Source organism: Rana temporaria, chromosome 12, assembly GCF_905171775.1.
Source record: "Rana temporaria chromosome 12, aRanTem1.1, whole genome shotgun sequence".
NCBI classification, from domain to species: domain Eukaryota; kingdom Metazoa; phylum Chordata; class Amphibia; order Anura; family Ranidae; genus Rana; species Rana temporaria.
In genome coordinates, this window is record NC_053500.1 from 23,733,487 (window position 1) to 23,753,981 (window position 20,495).

General features: G+C 44.1%; 1 protein-coding gene across 1 annotated transcript; it reads right to left on the minus strand.

Moving 5' to 3' along the window:
• Positions 1-1,179: 1,179 nt before the first annotated feature.
• NPEPL1 (aminopeptidase like 1) lies at positions 1,180-19,720 on the minus strand. The gene is made up of 12 exons (XM_040331620.1): positions 19,499-19,720; positions 15,076-15,261; positions 14,237-14,407; positions 14,071-14,160; positions 13,519-13,600; positions 11,153-11,295; positions 7,695-7,772; positions 6,187-6,287; positions 5,600-5,723; positions 4,554-4,730; positions 4,342-4,452; positions 1,180-1,623 (listed from the first exon to the last, which is right to left on the minus strand). Exons 1-12 carry the CDS (start codon positions 19,646-19,648, stop codon positions 1,471-1,473), a joined length of 1,566 nt encoding a protein of 521 aa, XP_040187554.1. The 5' UTR covers positions 19,649-19,720; the 3' UTR covers positions 1,180-1,470.
• Positions 19,721-20,495: the final 775 nt, after the last annotated feature.

A 20,495-nucleotide genomic window follows, 5' to 3' on the forward strand; every position in this document is an offset into this window, starting at 1 on the left:
TTGCTGTGAAAATGACAATGGTCCCAAAAATGTGTCCGCCGTAATGTCGCAGTCACGAAAAAAAAAACGTTGATCGCCGCCATTAGTAGTAAAAAAATAATTAATAAAAATGCAATAAATCTATCCCCTATTTTGTAAACGCTATAAATTTTGCGAAAAAACAATCAATAAACGCTTATTGCGATTTATTTTACCAAAAATATGTAGAAGAATACGTATCGGCCTAAACCGAGGAAAAAAATGTTTTATGTTTTTGGGGGATATTTATTATAGCAAAAAGTAAAAAATATCGAATTTTTTTTCAAAATTGTCGCTTTACTTTTGTTTATAGTGCAAAAAATAAAAACCGCAGAGGTGATCAAATACCACCAAAAGAAAGCTCTATTTGTGGGGAAAAAAGGACATCAATTTTGTTTGGGAGCCACGTCGCACGACCACGCAATTGTCAGTTAAAGCGACGCAGTGCCGAATCGCAAAACCTGGCCTTTAGCTGCATTTTGGTCCAGGGCTTAAGTGGTTAAAAAAGAAAAAGAAAAAAAAAAAAAAAGGTATGGAGGAGTTTAAAGTGACAACAGGACAAGCGGTAACGAGAATCTTCAGCAGCAGAGGTGAGCACTGGCAGTCTACATGTCTTTGGGTAAGGATGGGGCACAAAGGATATAGTACCATAGGATATCTAGAAATCTTCCACCAGCACAGTAGTCTGATCAGGGATCAAAGAAGCTGTGGCAGTTTCAGTGGACTGCTCTCTGCTAGTAATGGGAGACACAGGGCAGGTTCCCTTACATAGAATTAGAGACGTTCTCTATGGGAGCAGAACCAATGCATCTCTCCCCAGCAGTGAAAGGTGAACTGAGGAAAGATAGGGAATTAGTACAGGAAGAACTTAAAAGCCCAACTTCACATTTTACTTTCACTTTAAATAGTTTGTTTGGGCTAAGCTACCATTTCCCTGACCAACTGATGCAGCCACTGTGTTCTAGCGCAGTTATCGGGACTTAGATCTGCTGCCAGAACAAAATAGAAACAGCCAGTCAGAGGAAGCCTTGTATTTTTAAAAATTAATTCAAAGCTTCCTCTGATTGGCTGAGGTGGAGGGGTGAGAACATGGCACTAAAAACATAGAAATAAGCATAGATTTTGTAAATCTAAACTGAAAAATTCCAGTAACGCGCTCTATATATATCATGTATGCAAAACAGTTTTATTGAAAGCAATAAATGACAACCGGTAGAGGGGCCTTTCACATAGTGGTAATCTAAGGAAGGAGGACGACACTGAACCAATACAATATCTGCCCCCCAGTTCCATGTAACTGGCAGCTGTGACATACAGGCCTGAGACAGAAGAAGTGAGGAGAGCTGGTTGGCACAGGCTTCTATTAAGTACTGGCAACATGAAGGGGTTTCCATTAGACGCAGGCAGAAGGTCCAGGCCTGGTCATATCGCTATCAGTTGGCAACGCTCCACTTACACGAGACGCCTCCTTTTAGTATCCCGTTCAGGGTTTTCTTCTACTTCGTCCACCCCAAGAGGAGAAACCATGTTGAGTAGAGGGTCCTCTGAGGCACGACCAAACAGGGATAGGAGTAATGCCACCCCAAAACCTGTGGCCCTCTCACCCTGCAAGAAAAAAGAAAGAATGGAAATATTGTCACTGGAGAGTGAATCAAACAGCCAAGATAAGGGGTCTGCATAGGTGGGACTTGCATTCCTATACAAACCTACAGGAATATATATAAAAAAAAAAAAAAAAAAAAAACACTTGAAATAAGCCAAACTACAGGTCAAGTTGTGAATGATTTTAGAAGAGTTTACAATGTGGGTCGGTTTCTATGACTTTGCATTGATTATGGGACATATTACAACAAAGGTTAAATGAAAACACAGTTGGTATCAGTTAATGGTAGAACAGTAGATCTGAAAACATACATGGTGGCATGCATCCTATTGGAGCCCCCTGACAAAGCACACTGGGCAGGTACAATAGGTTACATTATCACACACAGGAGGTCTCTACCAGAAAATACCTCGCAGCCCAATGTCAAAGCCAAGCGTGTGACAGACTGCGGATAGATGCATTTTGTTGAGGCCACTCCCTATACATAAGTGAGCTGTGTAGGGTTTTAAACCTTTCATTTAATAAACACATTATGTATGGGATTGCTCTTTTGCATTATTTTACAATGCTCTCTTTTTCCCCCCATGTGCATTGAAACTTTTAAAAAGGGGTCCTACTTTTTTGGAGACCTTGATGAATTAAAAAGGTGGACACATTGAATATTTAACTAAGGAGCAATTGTGTGCGATGTTATAGGCAGCATAACGTTCTCCAGACCCTTTCATGTCCATCAAGTGTGCTCAGGGTGAACCTGCTCTCATCGGTGATCAGCACAGGGCGCCAGTGGGGGACATTGCAAATCCTGGTGTTTAATGGCAAATGCCAATCGAGCTCCAGGGTGCTGGGCAGCGAGCACTAGAGGACATCAGGCCACCCTCATGAAGTCTGATTGTTTGGTCAAAGACATTCACACAGTGGCCTGCTGGAGGTCATTTTGTAGGGCTCTGGCAGTGCTCATCCTGTTCCTCCTTGCACAAAGGAGCAGATACTCATCCTTCTGATGGGTTACAGACCTTCTACGGCTCTGTCCAGCTATCCTAGAGTAACTGCCCGTCTCCTGAAATCTCCTCCATGCTCTTAAGACTGCTAAGAGACACGGCAAACCTTCTGGCGATGACACGTATTGATGTGCCATCCTGGAGGAGTTGGACTGCCTGTGCAACCTTTATAGGGTCCTAGTATCGCCTCGTGCTACCGGTAGTGACACTGACCCTAGCCAAATGCAAAACTAGTGAAAAACTTCTAGACAAGAGGAGTGGGATGTCAGTGGCCTCCCTCCACCTGTAAAACCATTCCTGTGTTGGCGGTCATCTCATTGTTGACCATCTAGTGCCCGTTAATTTCATTAACACCAAAAGCACCGGAAACTGATTGAGAACCCCTACTGCTACTTATCTGACCCAATCAATATCCCAGGAGTTTAATTGATTTGATTCTAAAAAAACAAAAAACTAATTTTGAGCAGGGTTTTGAGAAAAATATATAAATATATGCACTTTTGGGTATAATTATACACAGAACACTTCCACAGAAATAACATGCTACTTTCAGAATTCATACGAGGTAGTTTTACACCATTTCTGTCAATTTCAATTTGTAACAGCATGGTGTTTAGTATGTTAGTTTTTACATAGTCCTACACGATATGACATGGACACCTTTAAGAGCAACTTTTGTTGTAACAGTACTAACAGCCTTCTCTTTTCTGGCCATCTTTGCGGTAAGGTCCTGTTTACATTACGCAATTTGGAATTCCAAATTGCAGCAAAACACGTAAAAGGTAAAAAATAAAAAAAATCCCTAAATATCTTCTTTTCCCTTAGTGCAGTCCTCCTTCACTTACCTCATACTTCCATTTTGTTTTTAAATGTCCTTATTTCTTCTGAGAAATCCTCACTTCCTGTTCTTCTGTCTGTAACTCCACACAGTAATGCAAGGCTTTCTCCCTGGTGTGAGAAATCCTTTTGAGGGGGCGAGCAGGAGTGTCAGGACACTCTCTACTTTGCAGATAGAGAAAGGAGCTGTGTGTTAGTGGGCGTCCTGACACTCCCGTTTGCCCCCTCAAGAGGCTTTCTCCACACCAGGGAGAAAGCCTAGCATTACGGTGGTGAGTTACAGACAGAAAAACAGGAAGTGAGGATTTCTCAGAAGAAATAAGGACATTTAAAAACAAAATGGAAGGATGAGGTAAGTGAAGGAGGACTGCACTAAGGTAAAGGAAGCTATTTAGGGAAAACATTTTTTACCTTTACAACCCCTTTAATGGCACCACAGAATCAGACAGCAAAACACACTTTTAAAAGATGCGCTAAGCTTGTCCCCCAAACGGAGCAGGAGCTTCTCTTTCTAGGGTGACAAAGCACATGGTGCAGCCCATTGAAGTGGATGGGCTGCCATAAGCACAAACATGCGAATCTGTGTGAAAATCGCAACAGAAATCACAAACGGGAATATGTGAAGTATCGGGACCAAACAAAACAAAAAAAAAAACACACAGGTCTCAGACTGCATGCTTTTTGCTCCGACAGGTGGAAGGAACCGTTAATTATATTTTGTCTTCACATTTTAATTTTTAATATCCCACTAGTCTACCACATGTGAGGGGTTTCATTTTTTACAGCAGTCTGAATAAACCACAAGGTGTCAGTATTCTATTCTGCACGGGTCTATAAAGGAGTAGCTGTTTTGGAGGAGATGTAGAAAATGGAAATATAACTAACCGTATGAACAGGAGATGCAATGTCCACATGAACCCAGACTCCTGACCAGTCAAAGCCAATATGAGAGGCAATGAAGAGTCCAGCACAAGAACTCTGGGCGTTCTCACGATCCTGAAATGGACACAAGACATTAAATATGCAAAATGTATAGAAAAGAAAAAAAGGGCATTTTTTTATTAACATCTTCCACCCATTGCTTTTCCATCACTTACTGCCACAGAGTTCTTCATGTCTGCCACAGCCGAGGAGAATTCATTAAAGTGCAGCTCAGGGCAATACACCAACGGGTGGACCAGGTCTCCACATTTCCTGCCCGCCTTCACACAGGCCATCTCCCACTCTTCATTGTTGGTTAGTATGGCAGCATGGTATTTGCCGGTAGCGATTCCCTAGAAGGTGTGGACAGGAGTGTGGAGAGTTAACAACTGCGCTCAGACCAACTACAAGCGACTAAAAGGAAGTAGTGGAGGTCAGCTAAACAACACGACCAGATGAGCTTCTTGTGCCAAAAAAAAAAACAAAAATGGATTTCAGGACCTAATGTGTCATCACAATTTTCAGAACCAACTTCTCCTATGCTGCTCCCTTGCTCTGGAACTCTCTTCCATGTGCCATCAGGCATTCACTAACCCATTAAGCTTTAAAATGCCTACCCCCCAAAAGCCATGTTTTAAGAGGTGTATAACCCAAACATATAGTTTACCTATAATTCACAAAAAGCTATTTGATTACACAACCCATCTACTGGTTATACCTCTCTAGATTGTAAGATCTTTTAGAAAGGATATGTTTTTTAAAGTCGCGTTTTTTTTTTTTTGCTCCCTGTATATCCAAACTTTGTACAGCACTACAGCAGATGTTATTGCATTATAAATTAATCACATTAACCAGGGAAGGTCAAAGTACATTTAAAGCGATAATTAAGATTTGTGTCCCTCTATGGACTCCAAGAAAAAGGCGAATACAGAAGACTACAGGACCATGCACAAGACGCAGTGCGACTCGCAGTAGGAAGCAGGCTGTAAAGCCGCAAGGCTTCGCTTCCTGTTTACCTTACTAGAGATGCCAGCGCTTACACCTAAAGCCAATTAAAGAATCTGCTTGGGTGAGGACATTGTGGGATCCCTGGACAGGTAAGTGTCCATATATTAGAAAAGTCAACAGCTACAGTATTTATAGCTGCTGACTTTAAATGGTTTTCTGAAGGAGCCTGGCGCTCCTCTTTAATCTCACCTATGTTGGCTGGGTGCAGTCTTACCTGAGCCCCAGTCAAGGTTGCCATATCCAGGATGATATCTGCGTTCAGATCCTTGCAGGCATAGGAGACTCCATCAGCTAGCACCAATCTTCCCTCAGCGTCAGTGTTGTTAATTTCAACCGTTCTGCAGGACAGAGGACATACGATTGTCATGGACGATAAAAAATGTAGAATACTGTTGCAGTACAACATCTCACCATGAACAGACCTTTCAGTTACGTTAGGAGCTTTCCGGTGTGGGTTTATCACAAGGACCTCAGTTTAATCCCGGTGATCTGCCGATATGGTTCCGGCTAACGAGAAAGTTCCTTTAAGGACTAAGGAAGCGCAAACTTGCCGACGGAAATCTCCGAACCTCGGCCGGCATCCAGGGCGACGTGGATTGCGAGGAAACATCCTCCAATCCACGGGGATGTTAAAGAATGAGCCTGGATGCCGGGCGAGGTTCGGAGATTTCCGTCGGCAAGTTTGCGCCTGCGCAGCCCTTGAAGGAACTTTCACGTTAGGGGAACCTTAAGGACAAGTCACCGGCACTGACCTCCTTCATCTGAACAATAAGCTATCAAACAAGCTGCCACAGCACTTACTTCCCAGAGTAGAGTAGATGAATGTCATCGGGTCGTGTTGCATTTGGTCCAATGGAGTTCTCTGCCAAGCAAAACAAGGCATGGAGATTGTCTTTAAAGCCCTGTAATAGTAGAGCAGACACAAGACGCCATCATTACAGCGCTTACACGATGATGCAGTGACCAATGAGAAGAAGATTACCATTAGATGGCTGATCAGCTGCCAAAGATTACAACAGTTTACAGTATTTAATAAAGCAACAGGAAAAGATAAAAGCAGTCAATCATAGATATAAAATAATTGTTCAAAAAGAAAAAACGGGGGGGGGGGGAATACGACTGAGCAAATATGATCAGATTTTACACCAGGACTAAAAACATAACTAAGCACTCACTGGTGCTAGGATTCCTGAAAGATACAAAGCTTAACTTTGAAAAATTTTCTGCATGGGCAGCATAAGTGCCGGTGACTTGTCCTTAAAGTTCCTTCAAGGACTGCGCAGGCGCAAACTTGCCGACGGAAATCTCCGAACCTTGCCCGGCATCCAGGCTCATTCATTAACATCCCAGTGGATTGGAGGATGTTAAAAAAAGAGCCAGGAGGCCAAGCGAGCGGAGCGAGGACGTGAGGCCGACTGGCCACTTTCCTCAAAATCCACGTCGCCCTGGATGCCGGCCGAGGTTTGGAGATTTCCATCGGCAAGTTTGCGCCTGTGCAGTCCTTAAAGGAACTTTCACGTTATCCGGAACCATGTCGGCAGATCACCGGTTCACACTACAGCGACTTTTGGGATCCGACCTGTCAGACCTCAAGTTGCTGGACATAAGAAATTCCATTGAAGTGAATGGAGCCGTCTTAATGTACAATCCTGACTTCAGAAAAGGTTCCTGTACTACTTTAAGACGACTTCTAGGCAACTTGTACCCATAGATTTCAATGGAAATCGCCTCCAAAGTCGGATCTCCATCTTAACTGAAGCAACTTTACAGAAAAAGAAAAATTAGTTTACTAAGGCAAACTCCTCCCCCCACAGAGCCGATTATTCTGTGATTGGCCAAAGCAAATCACCTGTCCTGGAGGCAACTTTAAGTCGTGTTGTAAGTTGCTTAAAATCACGCTGAAGTCGCCTCCAAATCACCTTGCAAAGCCACGCTGCAAGTCGGGTTGCCCCTCTCCGAACCGGCACTAAGGCAGATTTTCTGAACACTAAGGACTGGGACTGGCCAAAGATGGCAGAAACCTCCCCAAGAACACAGGACTTGTCCTCTCACAGATCTAAGGGGTGTCGGGATTTTCCACCTTTCCAGAGAATAACATCAGCACAAAGTCTGACATAAAATGTTCTCTTTAAACCACGCGGGGGAAGAGTTCTCCAGTATGCTGGATAATCTAGAAGGTCATTTTAACCTACAATGACTGGAGGTGTCAAAAGATGCAGCCAGATAACTGCAAGCGATTCTTAAAATCAGGAGCACTGCTACCTTTTATGGAGCCATCTATTGGAAATTCTACATCAGGAGCGTTTTACCTGCTTCACTGCGGCTTTAAATGCCCCCAGGACTGCCGCAGCTCCACCGCAATCTCTCTTCATACCAGGCATTGTGGTCTGTCATATAAAAGGAAAGACATTTGCATTACACCTCATCATTCTAAATGTATCTAGTACAGTGCTGACAAAAGGATAAGTTCACCCATGCCCATTATCACCGATCATTTTCGTTCTAATATTGGAACCCCTCCTATGTAGGCTCCGAGCCAATCAAGACATTGTGGGGATAACCATTGGAGATAAACAATATAAATTAGCTGCATTTGCTGACGATGTGCTATTATTTCTGACTAATCCTATCATTACACTCCCCAATCTGTTAAAAGACTTTTCCATCTTCCAAGACATGTCCAACCTGAAAATTAATTTTGCAAAATCCAGAGCCCTCAATATCTCCCTACCTCCAGACCAGGTTAATCTATGCAAAAAGAACTTCCCATTTGTTTGGGAAGATAGAGTATTGTCCTACTTAGGCGTTAATTTGTCCCCCCATTTAGATGACATATACTCTAATAATTTTGTTCCATTATTGAATGTGGTTAGATCCGATTTAACAAGATGGGATAAGGGACTATTCTCATGGTTTGGTCGTGCAAATATAATTAAGATGAACATCCTACCGAGATTTTTATACCTATTTCAGACACTGCCTATTTGTATCCCCAGCTCTTTTTTCACGTCCTTTCGTAAGATTTGTGTAAACTTTATATGGGGTGGGAAACAACCTCGAATTAAATGGGACAAATTGGTGGAACCCAAGCATCTGGGAGGTATCGGAGTTCCGGATTTGCGCAAGTACTATTGGGCCTGCCACCTATCCAAGATAATTGACTGGCAAGTGCATGCTCAATCCAAAGATTGGATAGCATTGGAGGAACTTTCCTGTTTTTCAAGTGCACCTATAAGACACCTACCATGGATCAACCCCAAAAAGATCCCTCGTATAACTAAAACACATCCCATGGTAGGAGCGTCACTGAAGATATTCAGGAATTTATGTAAGACGAAGAAGGTGTCTTCCATGTATGGACCAGTTACCCCAATCACAATAAATCCTGAAATTTATCTTCCCGACAGTAACGCATCGACATCCGATACTCTTCCAGTAACGTTATACAGAGATACAGATTTCTTTAAGAATACTATCCTTTTGTCTCTTGAATCCTTCCAAACTACTGACCCTAATTGTAAAATCTCCAATATCAATTATGTTAAAATCACTAGATTTCTTGAAAGGCTAGAACCAATGAGTGGATGGTATAGGCCAAAGACACCATTTGAAACAATTTGCCTTAGGGAATCCCCTCAGAGCCACCTCATTTCCTTCACTTATAACCTTCTAAATTCTGACGTAGACCCTCAATTGGACAACACAAACCTTCACTGGGAAAAGGACCTTCAAGTTTCTGTGACAAATGATCAATGGGCGAATGTATTTAAACGATTGCACAAAGGCACATTGAACATCTGTACACAAGAAAACGGATACAAAATCTATTCAAGATGGTACAAGACCCCGTTGGTCATTCACAAATTTAACCCCGACACATCGCCCCTTTGCTGGCGATGTATGGTCGCGCCGGGAAGTTTGATACACATTTGGTGGGAATGCAATGTATTGGCTGAATTTTGGACGGAAGTACATAAATTGATAGTACAAATAACTACTTACTCTCCCGATTTCACGGCGGGACAATACTTACTACACTTGTCTAGCCTCTCTCACTCCGTTTACAAAGACACCATTATAATACACCTCATCAACGCAGCGAGGCTTTGCATACCAGCAAAGTGGAAACAAAATCTCCCACCTACCATTCCGGAATGGATACGTAAGGTAAACCATATTTCCAAAATGGAAGAATTAATTCATCAATCTAGGGACTCTTCAAGATCGTATCTTGATAAATGGTCCTGTTGGACACACTTTGTGAATTCCGCTGAATGTCATGCCTTACTGGAGTCCTGATGGATTGTTCTAGATAAAATTGACCTTTATTCTGGACGTTTTTAGTCAACACATAACAAAATGAAATTATAGAATATGCCTATTGATACGTAATATTATTTACTCATTTCAGTAAACAGAAAAACCTTTCTCTCCTCTCTCTTATCATTTCCCCTCCCCATTTACTTAAGTCCTGCTTTAAATATATATACTTATTAAAGTTTATAATATGTCAGTTCGTGTATAAGACAAGAAGTTGGCGTTTCTCAACGCAAAAGTTTGATGTGTAATGCTTTATTGAAAATGCTTGTACACTAATATTTTGAAAAATTCAATAAACATAATTAAAAAAAAAAAAAAAAAAAAAAAAAAGGATAAGTTCACCTTAAAAAAATGACCAGTTACACTTACCGGTAGCTGGATTTCTGGTAAGTCTTACAGGACGGCACCCTGAGAGGTGGACCAGTCATCTCTCAGGGTGCCGTCCTGGAAGACGACTAGAGAAATAAACACACTAATAATAAATAGCACATTTTTTTTGTAGGCGTGATCAGCAGATTTTGGGGCAGATCCACAAAGAAATTACGCCGGCGTATCTATTGATACGCCGGCGTAATTTCAAAATTCCCGCGTCGTATCTTTGTTTTGAGTCCTCAAAACAAGATACGACAGCATCTCGGCTTGATCCGACAGGCGTACGTCTTCGTACCCACAGAAAATCTAGAAGCTCCTAACCCACAGAAATTTAGCACTCCCGAGTCCCTTCCACTTGTACTGTATTAAAATCCCTTATGGTACATTTTAGGATGTACCACTCTTTCCCTTTGTTCTCTTTCTTTCCCTTTTATCGCTCTTTATGCTAATTTCTTGCTTTATTTTCCCCCCATCCCTCTCTCTAGACATCTTTCTTATTATTTCTCTCCCCTTTTTCTTTGTTCCTCCCCCTCTTTTCCTCTCCATTGCATGTATTCTCTATTCCTTCTCTTACTCCTTGGTGGGGGGTGGGGGTAATGAGATGAGTGGCAGTGCTGGAGGAAGTTCTGATCAGCCAACTTAGGTGCTCTTGATCAAGGTCATCTGCTGATCTGAGAACTGTAGTGGGGACTTTTAATGGCAACTATAATCAAAGTCTCTGACTTTGTGGTGTCTCGTAACAGTGACACCTATGCCGAAATCAGGAGATAGGGTCTCCTCCAGCCCCTCCCACTTCCCATTCCTCACCAGTCAGCTGACCTCTAGTCTCTGCCTCCCAGCCATGCCCTGAACTGAATGGGTGGCTCAGTGGGCAGCCGCAGGGTCCAGGCACAGCCCTTCTGGGCAGGTGTGAAGACTGGGAGAGCAGCGTGGGCTTCAGGTTTCAGGAACAGTCCAGGATTTGGTGACCCCTGGCAAATCGTCATTCGACCCCCGAGGGGATCCTGACCCCCCAGGTTGAGAACCACTGCTCTATAGATTCCCTCTAGGTACACAGACAACACATTTGTCACACCTTTCCCTTAATGCTGAGTCCTCCAGTGTCATATACAATGCCTTTCCCAACCCAGGCAATGGTCTGGGTGGCACCTTCTGGGGTATGGCTCAGTATGACCAGAGCAGGCGTGTGTTCAGCAGCTTTACCAACACCGTATATTCCTGAAAGACAAAACCGTATTGCACAGATTTAATATTCATGCAGGGAGACTGTTGTATGGAAAAAACAAAATGGATTACAGCGCACACATACAAAAATAACATTTAAAAACACCTGAATATATACAAAAATATGGAGATTTGGTCACACTATATGGTCATATAGTGCCAAGCCCACTTACTGCATCAAAGTACCCCATTATAAGCGAGTCCAACACTATTCAGTGTAGTTTGCATTTACCACTAAATGACCCTATAGTGTGACCAAACCCCCATATTTGAATATATTCAGGTGTTTTAAATGTCACTTTTGTATGTGTGCGCTATAATCCATTGTGTTCTGTTTGCGGTCTTATAGCAGCACCCTCTTGAATGTAAATGCATTTTTAGGGTGTGACCCCCCCCTCAAGTCTGTTGTATGGTCAATACACCAGCTACACATTTTACTTTTAAACCAAACCTCACACACAGACATTGTGACCAATTTTACAGCCATTCACGTCCAGATATTATGAGGGTCAACCCCCATGTTACTGATATCTTCCCAATAAATAGGGGCACTAGGCAGGGGTGTCCTTTGTCACCCCTCATTTTTGCCTTGGCTATGGAACCCCTTGCCATACGTATCCGTACCTCACTTTTTAAATAGAGGCCAACCTGTTGGTACCATAGAGCAGTGGTCATCAACCCTGTCCTACAGGACCCACTAACAGGCCAGGTTTGCAAGATAACTGAAATACATCACAGCTGATATCATTTGCTGCTCAGTGATTGCCGTATTCTAGACTGCATCTCCCCAAGGTAATACATAAAATCTGGCCTGTTAGTGGGCCCTGAGGACAGGGTTGATGACCACTACCATAGAGGAGCGCATTTCACTCTACACCTTAATTTACCCGGCTGACCCCCGTGTATCCCTAAAAACTTAGTTGAAATTAACATCTTCGGTGACTATTATGGCTTCCGGGTGAATCAGAACAAGTCCACTCTTTATTCCTCTAGACCAAGTGGCTATACCTATGATCCACCTGGACTGCAGACTACAGGTCGTCCCCACATATAGGCATCTAGATATTACAGTTCAACTACCCTTCTACTACAAAGAACATGTGTCCTTTATTGTCTGAATTACAAATTTAAACCAAACGATGGATGGATTTACCCCTGGACTTAACGGGGAGAGACCGTTATTAAAATATCTTCCTAAACTGCTCTATGTTATGGCCAACTCCCCTTGCAAGATTCCAAAAAACGATTTTTTAAAACATATTGATACTATTTGTATAGCGTTCTTATGGAATGGCTGCCCCCCTAGAATAGCGCTTAAAACCTTGAGACTCCCCACCCATATGGCAGGGCTGGCGTTCCCTAATTTCTATCTGTACTATCCAGCATCTCAATTGGTTCATATCCATGATTGGTTACACTCAGTTTCTGTTTCTGCCTGTACCACTACAGGGGCGGCTATCAGCTCCTCCTCAGAGACCCCCTGTTTAAATCCATGGTGGCCAAGATCTCCGCCGACTCGTGTTTATTATCCGCCAATAACCCTTTGTGGTTTAACCCTAACCTTCCAGAACTATGTTCTGTGCCTGATCCACAAAGGGGATACATACCTATGCCATCTCTACACCGCACAAGGTTTTAAGTCCTTTTACCAAATGTGCTTGGATTTCGACCTGCCATGTACCTATTTATTTTACTATTACCAACTCCGCCATGCTTTATGTGCGCAATTTGGCTCCCTAGATCAGTGTTTCTCAACTCCAGTCCTCGAGGCGCCCCAACAGGTCATGTTTTCAGGCTTTCCATTATTTTGCACAGGTGATTTGATCAGTTTCACTGCCTTGGTAATTACCACAACCATTTCATCTGAGGGAAATCCTGAAAACATGACCTGTTGGGGCGCCTTGAGGACTGGAGTTGAGAAACACTGCCCTAGATAATCCTATTCAGGTACCGGGAAGAGAATCGGCTCCTGTTCAACCCCGCCTGCGATGTGGCTCCACACACTCGCCCTCAGCTCATCTGAGGGCTGCTGTATGTAATCTGGTAAGATTTTCTACCAAGGAAAGGATGTTATCCAAAAAATCAGCACAATGGCCATCTTGCTACTCTTCTGCAGCCATTTAGAAATATCCCAACTGGTTGCTATTGTTAACAGTACCTTGTAAATTGGCCTTTGCCTTATTTAGCCCAACTCTGTGCAATTGAAGGTGAACTTACCACCAAAGCCCTTATCCTTCAGCTCCTCTCCACGAATAATCTGTGGTATTATGCCGAGCTCCTTTCCTACAGCTGAGATCTCCTGGAAAAGGAACAAACATTTTTTATTTTATTTTTTTCAGGTCAAGTACAGAGAGAGAAATGGTGGGAATTTGGGTGCGCACGTGTACCCACAAATCACAAGGCTCATTTTCTCTAAACGCTGTTAAAAGTGAAACTAATAAAAAGAATAGGGATGGCAATGTGACATCAGAGGTCACAGGTCTAGAATAACTTTGTTTTATTAATTTTTTGGCTTTTCGACTTGTCCCTTTTCCCCAAACTTCTTCCAGACAGAACAAAAATTATAAATCACTTAGCAAACAGTATATTGTGATTGCCAATCGATTTATACTTTGTGTGCCGTCTTGCTGCTGGCATAGTTGATATAAAAAGTCCTGCTGTTTAGTTAGACTGAAGTATATAGTCTGGTGGAGATAAAAGAAATGGAAGCGGAGGTGATCCATAAGACACCGGCACATACACAGGAGCCACTGACAGACGTGTACTTACCTCAACAAAGTGGTCGGTATTCATCTCATTACAAGGAGTATCCACAATGCGCGCTGCCAGTCTCACCCCTTCGGTGGCGCTCTCCAGGCACTGGTACAGAAACAGCCAGACAGTTAGGCAGGCCTTCCCCCATGCGTGGCAGGGGCAGACAGTGATTTCATACTACCTTCAGAGTGGTGAACTCCATAGGCCCATTGTTTTGTCCAATCAGCACAAACTGCACAGTAACGCTCTTCTTATCTGCACGGCGGGAGGCGCTAGAACGCCTGGTGAATAACGGGAAGGCTCGAGCTATGGCACAGGCACTGGCAAACACCTCTGAGCGCTCGCACACCATCTAGGATAGAGGACAGAAAACCTGCATGGTCAGTCAGTAATACCACATTCCATCAGCAGAGGGTGCTTCTCATGCCAACCTCTAAGCTATGGCTTGCAAAACTGCTTCTCCTCCAACATTATGGAGTTGATTTACTAAGACTGGAGAGCGCAAAATCTGGTGCAGCTGTGCATGGTAGCCAATTAAGCTTTGGATAACTTTGAACATGCATCAACTCCTGAGGAAGCGAACAGAGCTTGCGAAACGCGCAGAGTACATAGATGTATATGTACATTATGTATTTTCAGCATTGTACCAAACGTTTATGGTTGTAAGCTATATATGCTTCATGTTGTTTTTATGCTCATTTATGATGATTATTTTGTAATTTCAATAAATCCTTAAATTTATTCCATTTACTTGTTATGACCTCTATGATAACCACGGGGTAAGCTTGCTGTACTAAACTCGGGTTAGGGCGACACCCAGCAGTCAAAGTGTCTGTATATAGGGGAGCTGGATCTGTAAAGGTCACCCATTGTAGCCAACTAAATCCTCCCTATGATTGCTGCCATTTCTTTTTAAAATATCAGTTTTACATATATTGTCCCTTCAAATAGCAGTATAAATTATTCAGGACGCCACACTTCCCAGCACAAAGGTTCTAGAAATGAGCGTTTTAAACTTACGAGGATACATCTGTTTGCTCCAGCCGGGAGGCAGTTCCGGATCAGGCGTGTGATGAAGTGAGCCGCGGAGGGGCTGTTGTGTCGGCTGACTCGGGATGGCAGAGCCGCCAAGGTAGCCAGGTTCAGGTAGAGGGGACAGCTGTCTGTGGGGTTGGGGCTTAAAGAACTCAGACCTCCCTTCCATACCTGGAGACAAATAACAAAAACACAAACATTATACACAACCAACACATTCCTGCCTTACAAAAATTTTGCCAAGCAGGGTTTATATCTAAAGTGGCAAGAAAATAGAAAAAAATAATATATATATATATATATATATATATATATATATATATATATATATATATATATATATATATATATATATATATATATATATATATATATATATATATATATATATATATATATATATACACACACACACACACACACACACCCCATTTACTGCTGATGTGGTCCCCAGGCTTCTAATGGTCAGGAACAAAAGTTATAGCTTCTACAATCCATTGGAATGATTTATAGTATTTTTACTAGTAATGGCGGCGATCTGTGATTATTTTTTATTTTTTTTGCGGTACTGTGACATTGCAATGGACATATCGGACACTTGACACATTTTTGGAACCATTGACATTTATATAGTGATCAGTGCTATAAATTTGCACTGATTACTGTATAAATGTCACTGACAGGGAAGGGGTTAAAACTAGGGGGCGATCAAAGGGTTAACCGTGTGTTCCCTGGGCGTGTTCCAACTGCATGGGGATAGTACCGACTAGGAAAGGACACAGATCGTCGTTCCTACTTAGTAGGAACTCACAATCTGTCTCCTCTGACAGGACAGGGATTTGTGTGTTGTGCTGGCGCTCATGGACACGATCGCACACACGCGACTCAGGTCCCCCGCCGTGCAGCGGGCGCACGCCCTCTGGCCGCTCTTAATAGGGAAGCCCGTATATGTACAGGATTTCGCCCAGGAGAGCCATTGTGCCACAGTAAATCTTCATCAGCTGGTTGGGAAGTGGTAAAATAGCTTTAAAAACCTAACTCTGTGGTTACCGTATTTATCTTGCTATAACGCGCCCCGGCGTATAGCGCGCACCCCCGAACTTGAAGGAAAATTCCTGAAAAAAAAAAAAATACTTACAGTTTGGATGCCCCTTGTCGGTGTCTTGCCTGTCGTCCATCGCGTCCTGCCCGTCCATCGGCGGCCTCGTTGCGTCCTTCTGCGGCCATCGTTGTGTCCTCCCCGCTCGATCCCTGCGCTGTGTTTGAACCACTGTGCCGACATATACCGAGCGCAGTACACTCGGGTATAGTCGGGCAGGCTCGGCTCCTCTCGCGTAAAGGACATACAGGACGTGACCGCGAGAGGAGCCGAGCCTGCCAGACTATACCCGAGTGTACTGCGCTCGGTATATGTCGGCGCAGTGGTTCAAACACAGCGCGGGAAGCGGGTATTGGCATATATCGTGCACCCGCGATTTTGCCCTGATTTTCACGGCAAAAAGGTGCGCGGTATACGCCGATAAATACGGTAATAATTCCTTTTTTGCCAAGCTGACCCAAACAAACTATTTACCAACAGGAATGACTGCTGTATAAAGAGTATGTATAAAAAAAAAAATAGTCAGGCCGAGTGCTTCTCAGCCATTCACAGAAAGCTTTGCATTCTATGAATGAATACAAAGTTTCCTCTGATTGGCTCAGGTAGAGGTCATGACGTCATCTGCCCCCACCTCTCTGTCTCAGCCAGTCAATGGAAGCTTTGTATTCATTCACAGATGTAGCATCGTTCAGCTTCACTCAATCGTCTTCCTGGAGGGGGATGGGAAGTCCCTGTCATAGTGCTGTATACTGCGGCTGAGGCTCCGTACGGTTACTACAGCGCACCCAGCAAGAAGCACCTGTTCGCGCCTCAACCAGTTCATTCGGGCCAGTTTAGCCCAAACAGAGGCCATGAAACACGGAGTTGGGCTTTAAGCTCGATTTCTGCATATTCTGGCTTAATTCCTAAACTGAAAACAGATGACACATTTTGCAACGTTGAGCCATACAAAGTCCACAAGATACAAAAGTCTTCTAGTAATAAACTCATAAGATTAGAAATCAGACTAAACAGCTCCTTGAAGAATCACCTTTGACTCTGTACAGACTCAGAAGGCCGGGCATGCCTGTGGTTGGCAGGACAGATGGCATTATAGGCACACAGACATTCCAGGAGAAGATATATGATAACTGGAGCCTCTTCCCGTCTGTACAATCCTAGATCTCTAGCGGACTGATCAACAATTTCCTTTTTTTTATATCTTCCTTCTCTGGCACTATGTAGTAAAAGAATCTAAATAGAACACAGCAGGTTCCATTTAAAGCTTTCCTATGACTTTCTACAGAAAGATGAATTCCGGGTATTTTTTACCTAGTTACATTGGGCCAGCTTGCCCGATGCCCCTGGAAATCACTGATCACCACTCCAGGGCTCTCAGGTCCCATGCTGAGAAGCCAGCCTGATGCATTGTAAACACAGGAGAGAATGATTTGCACGCATTCCGAAAAAGCAAAGCATTCCCTGAATGGCACCCATGCTGATCACCTCCTGTGTCCGTGCATCAGGCCGGCCGCTTGGCACAGGACCCGGGAGAAAGTGGAGATGAATGGAATAGTGGCGTCTACTGCAGTGATTTCCAGCTGCCAGGGGCATCAGCCAGGTATAGTCCAAGCTGGGACATGTAAAAATCTCCATACCTGGAGCTCATCTGTACCCACTTCGCCCCTCGCACCTGGTCACCCCCTATGGAAGTTTCCCATTTCCGGTGTATTTGGAAATACCTTTGTTGTTACTAAAGATAAAAGTAACGCACATAGGGCTAGATTCAGGTAAATTTGTGCGGGCGTAGCGTATCCTATTTACACTACGCCGCCACAATTTAGAGAGGCAAGTGCAGTATTCACAAAGCAAGTAATTTACGCAAAGCCCTATTCGCGAACGACTTACGCAAACGACGTAAAATTCGACGTCCATACTTAACATTGGCTATGCCTCATATAGCAGGGGTAACGTTACTCCAGAAAAAGCCTTACGCGAACGACGTAAAAAAAATCCCCTGGGCGCACGTACGTTTCTGAATCGGCGTATCTTGCTCATTTGCATATTGTACGCTGAAATAGACGGAAGCGCCACCTAGCGGCCAGCGTAAATATTGCACTCTAAGATACGACGGCGTAGGAGACTCGCACCGCTCGTATCTTAGCCCAATTTAAGCGTATCTGGTTTCCAGAATACGCATACATTTACGACGGCGTAGATTCAGAGTTACGACGGCGTATCTACTGATACGCCGGCGTAACTCTCTATGAATCTAGTCCATATTGTTTTAAGGACAGACATTCCCCCCACACAACACGGACAGATCTCCCTCACACATTAACCACTAGAGGCCCACTCTATAGCCGAATGACGGCCACAGCGTGGACCTGAAAATCCGGGAGGCCGTCGACACCTTTGCACGCGCAGCGCTCGCTGTGATCACTGAGACCCGGGTGATCACAGATCCGTGTAAGGGGCTGATCCCGGCCCCTTACCATGTGATCAGCTGTCAGCCAATGACAGCTGATCACATGATGTAAACAAAGGATCGGTAATTGTTTTTTTCTCTCCTCACGCCGACAGCGTGAGGAGAAAATAAAAACCGATCACCGGCTTTTGTACAAGGGACATCAGTCCTGAAGAGGAAGAGGCAATTCTGCCTCATCTGTGCCCACCTGCCAGTGCCCATGAGTGCCACCTATCAATGCCCAATGCACATTTTTTTTTTTTAACAAGAAATAAAAACCGCAGGAGGTGATCAAATACCACCAAAAGAAAGCTCTGTTTGTGGGAACAAAATGATAAAAATGTCATTTGTGTTGTATGACCGCGCTGAACATTGGTCTGGGCAGGAGGGGGTTTAAGTGCCCGGTAAGCAAGCTGTTAAACAACTAAAGGCCAAACATGTTCCCATTCTGGGTAGTGTAAGGGAGAACTAGAACCACCGGTATTTATTTTTCTGTCATCAGTGTCCCATTGGGGAGATTTCCCTTCACTTCCTGTCCTATAGCCAAACAGGAAGTGAGAGAGAAATGCCTCCAAATTGAAGTAATCCCTGGGTGTCCCCATTGGAAGATTTCCCCTCTATTCCTGTTTTGGTGACAACCCAACATTTGGGATTTTCTAATCCCTCTCCACTCCATCCAAAATAAAAAATACCTAAAATCTTATACACAGCCATCCAATCAGAGCAGAGAGGGCGTGCCCTGGATGGTTACCCCTCTAGTAGGTAAGTAACCATCCAGTCAAAGCAGAAGGGGCGTGTCCCGTCCGGTTGCCCCGGGTTACGGCTCTGCTGAGTAAGCAGAGGCCTGCAGGAAGTGTGCTCACCTCTTCGGTGACTCGGGGCTGCAGCTTCCCTCTCACTTCGGCCCACGGCAGCCGCTGCAGGTTAGGCAGCTGTCCCAGGATAAGGATGGGCCTAGTCTGGGGGTCTCCATCCCCGGCGCTCGCCTTAAACTCCAGCCGCACATTGGCCATGTCACAGCAGACTGTATCCCCCCTCCACCGCCGCGCCAAACCTCGCTGTCAGCCTCAGCTCCGCCCTCCCGCACGGCGGCCTATGAGGTCCCAGACACAATTCAACATCACCTCCCACTTAGGAGACGAACCACTCATTAACTCCTTACAAACCACGCCCTATTCCCCCAACCAATCAGCAAAAGAAGGCTGTATTTGCGTTCCACGTTCAGTGCACAAATGGCTCCGGGCGGAAACATTTGCCCCTGACATAAGTTCCACATATGGAACAGGAAGGAGCATAACCTCATTCACACTGGAGGTGATATATTAAAGAGAACCGGTAACTGCTGGGCATGTGTAAGAATCTAAACTGGGAACCAGTCATGGGTTGAACATGGACGCTGCAATTTCTGTACCGTCCTGAGACCCCTCTTCTCTTACATCTTATACACAGATTCACCAACCCCTCTTCTCTTACCTATAGATTCACCAACCCCTCTTCTCTTACATCGATTCACTGACCCCTCTTCTCCTACATCCATTCACCGACCCCTCTTCTCCTACATAGATTCACAGACCCCTCTTCTCCTACATAGATTCACCGACCCCTCTTCTCTTACATCGATTCACTGACCCCTCTTCTCTTACCTATAGATTCACTGACCCCTCTTCTCCTACATCCATTCACCGACCCCTCTTCTCCTACATAGATTCACAGACCCCTCTTCTCTTACATCCATTCACCGACCCCTCTTCTCTTACATAGATTCACCTGACCCCTCTTCTCTTACATAGATTCACCTGACCCCTCTTCTCTTACATAGATTCACCTGACCCCTCTTCTCTTACATAGATTCACCCGACC